Here is a 5,347-nt window from a genome sequence, read left to right as displayed (position 1 = left end):
TTATCTGTTTTATTGGTCTGAACTGCATCTGGGTCCATATTCTTCATGCACATGCAAATTCTATTCTGAAGTACAGGACTTCTACTGCTGCTCTGTGCAGTAACTCGTAACCCTTGTCTATGGGTGGAATTCTTGGCAAAACACCTTCCAAGACTGCTTCCAGCACCTTGCCAGAAGTTTGATGGCTACACCGTGGTATGCTGCATCTCTTGGTTTAGAGTCAGCTCTGAACCTCACAAAGACAGGTGGAATTGTGGCTGCAACTGAATCGGATTAAAAGGTTTAAGATTCCTCCGAACTGCTAGACAGAGCTGGCTGGTATTCCCATACCCACGCTTAAGTTGAAATGAGCTAGACTTTTGAGAAGCAATTTACACAAACAATAACCTGAATCAGAACAAGCTGGAGCAATAATGTAATTACAGCACCTGACGGAAGACAGAGAAAAGGAGAGGCAGCTGCGGGCTGCTGCTAGGACTCTACGTTCACAGGATTAGCAGGGTCTATGAGCAGGTTTAATGCAGTCAGTTTCCCTGCAGGTACTTAAAGCTGTTATTTTGGAGGTGCGTATGTCACCTTTTACACACCTCTTGGGTGATCCGATTCCTGCAGCAGAGAACACTCACTCTAAAGTGGTACATAGAATACCATCATACTTGTGCACTCCAGCAAGATTTCCAATTCAACCAGTATTTTGCACAGAACATAAAGGAGTGGTCACACTGCGTGGTCAACTACCATCATCTTTACTACACTGCCATTCTACCCACCACTGCAGAATCTGTGATTCTGAAACAGTAATGTTAGACTGAGGAAACAACCTGTGAACTTTAACGTGGCCATGCAAACAAGTAACTGTAGCTTGAGGCATGACGAAAGCTTCCTGTGCCTTCCAGTTACTTTATATCAACACCACTTGAAGCATCCCACCCAAAGAATACAGCATGTATACAATCGCACTGGAATACTTTATGTTCACATTTGTTACTTTACATTACCTACCACGATGCTGTCAGCCATGGGGTACACTGAACACCGCAACATCTAGAAAACCTAAAGGGAAAAGTCCCTCCCTCGTGATGGAAAGAGGCACCTTAGACTATGAAATACTTTGATAATGTCAAATACTCTGTTTCTGGTGGAGTTCAGGGTAGTACAGCCCAACGTTAATCTTTACACTTCTTCCTAACTAATCTAGAAGCAAATTACTGCACTTTTCCCCTGTGATTAGCATCAGACACCAAGAGTGAAAATCCAGTGCTAATGGCATCGTGGGGAATAGCAGGAGACTGGGTTTCTGAAACGGCTGGTGTGTTAGTTACACTTTCATTTCCAGCCACTTTTCAAGAAAGTGACGGTTAACTCACTGCCTATTTTCAGTCACAGCCTCTGCTCCTGGGCTTTGCTGTCCGTGTGAACTAACCTTCAGCCCAGCACCGTAGGCCACTAACAGCGGTCCCGGCAACGCCCGCATTCTGGTGCACCCAATGGAGCGCAGCTGTCCCAGCTGTCACATGGGCGAGCCCTTGGCCCCAGAGCTCACCGCCCCAGCTCTGGAACTAGCAGCACCTTCCGAACATGCGCTGAGGAACAGGCCTGCTTACAGAGCATGTCAGCACAGGGAATAAGTTACTGAAAGGAACAGGAAAAAAAGCAGTTCTGCAGCTGCCTCTATGGGAAAGCAATTTTAATCAAGCCAATATGTGGACTTCAGCCTATGTGTTTCTAGAAAATACAAGAATTACTATTACTTTCAGTTCCAGTTCGTGTTTTCACATCTAGCATGTGGGAGTTCTAGAGAGGCACCAATGCAAATTAATACCTTGCAGTCATCTGAAGAAAATTTGAATTGCAATTACGTTCTTGTAGTCTAGAACTGTAATTTCAAAAATTTACCACCAAGTTCTTTTCTCACACGCTTTGCACCATTACCTGAGCTGTAACTCCTCCTTGTACTGCAGACTGTCTGTTGGTTTTAAGTCATAGCTTTGCCTGCAATTTCAGCAGCACATTCCAGTTGCTTACAGCTCTGGGACTCAGTGCTGTTCTTGGACCATACTTGGCTCCAATGAACTTTCCCTACAAGAGCTGCAGTCTTACACTAGCCAGCCTAGTGCTCTTCCACTTAAAGGTATTTTCAATAACTACTACCATCATTCCAGAAGCTTGTAGAGCAGTAAGATTTATTTAACCTGTCCAAATGTGTGAACTTTCATCACAACTATGATATGTTTGGGAGAACTGCAACACTTGATTAAGACCATAGAGTTTTTGCACTTTTAAGAGGCAATTTCAAATTTTCCAGAGCATGTGACCTTCACCTTCCTGCTTCTTGAATCTTAACTCTTTAAAAACTACAAATTAGAAGACTGACAAGAAATCATTCTGGTGGAAGCTGGCTCCAGGTTCTTGGGCACCTGTTTCAAAATGCTCCTTGCCACAGGGAAGTCAGAAGAACTTTCAGCGAGATTACTTCTAGAAAAATAATTCTGCAGCAAAAGGCAATCCAACAGCCAAAGAGATCATGTCTTCCATCAGCAGGAGTCAGACTATTCACCTTTAGGACAGCTAAGTGCTGCATAAATAACCAGGTTCCAAGAGAGCGTTTCCTAGTTGTTCTTTTTAATGTATCACTACTTATGATTCCTGCATGCAAAGGACACTCAAACCAATTCAAATTTACAAATTTAACAGAAGCACATCGCTGCACTAGCTTTAGATTCATATATCATTCTAAACAACAAGGAATGAAACTAAAACAGAAACCTTAAAATCCAGAAGTGTCATAATTAGGGCATTACAGACCTTAATTGTTTTCCGTTTTGTAAGTCTTCCTCAAGACCAAAGGTTAAATCCACATCCAGTACCACATCTTTAAGGCATGAAATCCAGAACTTGCCTAAACAGTTATTTTTTAAATGGAGTCTTCAACGGGACTGTATTCATCCGCTCCTTGCTGCTGTAAGATAACATCTATCTTTACATTATACATGGGGAATATAGAGCAAAAAAAAATAAAGAACAAAATAACAAGTACAAGAGATTGTATGTTCCCAGATTTGTTACTGTACAACTGTGAAACCAGTGCATACCATAGACTAAACAGAATCATCAACATATCTGATGTTTTAGCTCTATCAAACCAGACATTTAAACAGAAGCCTGGTAAGGAGCTGCTCCCACATCCCAGGTTAACTACTTTAAGTTGTACATCAAAAAGCCAGACTTCAGCTAAGACAGATAGAACACCCAGTTTTCCCACAGTGCATCTTTCCATTGTTGTAACATCATATTTACTTTTGATTTTTTACACACACCTTCCAACTAGTTCAGCAAATGAGGCAAGGAGATCTTCAAATACTTAATCAGAGACTGAAGGCGAGAAGCCAAAGGGAAAAAAGTTTAATTAAAGACAACTACGTCCACGAAGATTAACTTAGGCATTTCTAGAGTGCTTTGACAGACTAATAAGCGGCTTTACTTCTCAGAAGTGTGTGGTGGAGAACCAAATACCATTTCTCTGCTGTACACAACATGAGACATTGATCCTTGTCCCTTTAGGGCAAAGAAAGACACCTTGTTCTGTTAACAGTTGACAGAATACACACAAGTCACCTTATTTTGTGGAAAAAGGGGTACTAGTAATTCTTCACCTCCATGTTCCTACTACCACTGCACAGAGCACAGCCTTGCTGCATACAAACTGTATTTTGTTCCTGTCCCAGATGAAGTTGTGGTCAGTAGATGCAATACAAAGAGACCTCAAAAATACTTTTCCGAAATAAGCACCTGAACTACTGGAGTCCGTAAATCCTGACAATCTGCTCATGACTCAGAAAAATCCGTTAAGAGGTGTACAATGCCCTTTCCAATTCAAAGTGCACATAGCTAAAGTACTAATACTTAAATTTAAAAAAAAAAAAAAGAAAAAAGAAAAAAAAGAAGGGAAAAAAAAAATAAGAGGAAAAGCTTTCTACATCCTCTCCCTTGTCAAACTGCCAAAACTCTGGATCAGGCTGTCTCCTTGAGGGCAGAGTACCATTACAGAAAATTTAAGCCCAAGGAGTCAATTTAGTAACAGCTCAAAGCAACTAAAAGTGACTAGAACTGATTCTGCAACCCTAAGAGCTGCTAATAATCTTCATAAAGCATACTTTTACACTGTGCGTTGCTTAAAAAAGTTGGTTTGGCATACATTTTAATTACTGTTTACTGACCAGTGATTAAGATTATGAAGTTGTGCTGCTTTATTGACCAAGTTGGGTACAACAATTTAAGCATCATTCTATCCCCCCTCCCCCCCGAATCCAGTTGTAGATTTGTTAGAGTTTAAAATTCACATTAACCACAAATTCATACAATCAACATCAGGCAGTGTGTTAATTTGTTTGGAATAGACAACTCCATCGTCTCCCTTCTCAGAACATGCAGGGAGAGTCACCTTTACATTGCAAGTCTCATCGGTTCTATTGCTGGACTTTCTGCCATCCCTCTGAAAGCAAGTCTTTTGCCGAAACGCATTATGTCCTAAGAGTATGGGCTGTACGGCCAGTTCCAGTGCACCACCGAGTTAAACCCCTAAACGAAATTGAAAGAGAAGCCACGGTGTTAACACTGTACAACAGAGCTACCACCGCACGCCTTCCCACAGGGGTAACAGTACTGGCCCAGTAGCTGCCCAGCAGTACACGCCAGCCCCGACCAGACTAAGGTAAGCTGCGTGACCTTTTACCAGCTGCTGGCAAAAGTGCAAGAGGAGCTTTACCGAGACCAGGGAAAACTGCAGCATAGTACAAAACAGTATGAAAGTGTTAACATTCCGCATTGAAGAGAAACTGCATGAGTTTTAAAACAAGGGTTTAGATTACTGATGCCTCCAGAGTCTGTCGTCTGATTTAGTCATTTAAGAAATAATTACATCACTAATGTAAACAATATAAACATACCAAAAACTAAGTATGATTTAAATACATTTTGATGGTACAAAAGAAAAACCTGAAGGTGTCTGTACAGTTTTTACAAGGTGGGAATTGCCAATGTATTTACAACATGAAAGGGCAAATACCATTTTTGTGCAGAGTAAATTTATCTGAAATAATGTCAATATAAAAAACAATATCTAGCGGTGTGAGGCACTCCTAAACATGGTGGTATTAACCATGCTTTCCTTTGGTACAAGTCCCATCGCTTGGAGAGCCGCAGTTGCTGCTGTGGCTTTAGCATGCTTCTTATTAAGGCTGGCAAAAGTAGGCCTATATTCATTCCCATTGACTCTCACCTGGTGAAAGGGGGAAGAAAAAAGAAACTGTTAGAAAATGCCTCTTCACTTCTGTTTCAAGGCAGCGCT

General features: G+C 41.4%; 1 protein-coding gene across 4 annotated transcripts in view; it reads right to left on the bottom strand.

The window, feature by feature from the left end:
• Nucleotides 1–2,602: 2,602 nt before the first annotated feature.
• The window catches only part of SON (SON DNA and RNA binding protein), a 39,832-nt gene continuing 37,087 nt past the window's right edge, over nt 2,603–5,347 (bottom strand). For 3 of the 4 annotated variants that reach the window (XM_086764874.1, XM_086764832.1, XM_086764838.1), the window contains one exon: nt 2,603–5,278. In XM_086764874.1, the coding sequence (XP_086621000.1) occupies nt 5,120–5,278 (159 nt within the window). In that variant the 3' untranslated portion in view covers nt 2,603–5,119. The remainder of the gene's footprint in view (nt 5,279–5,347) is intronic. The other variant, XM_086764847.1, reaches the window with a different exon arrangement.

The sequence above is a fragment of the Chlamydotis macqueenii genome, chromosome 1 (genome assembly GCF_036417535.1).
Source record: "Chlamydotis macqueenii isolate bChlMac1 chromosome 1, bChlMac1.mat, whole genome shotgun sequence".
Lineage (NCBI taxonomy): Eukaryota > Metazoa > Chordata > Aves > Otidiformes > Otididae > Chlamydotis > Chlamydotis macqueenii.
This window is presented reverse-complemented; position numbering and strand designations above follow the sequence as displayed.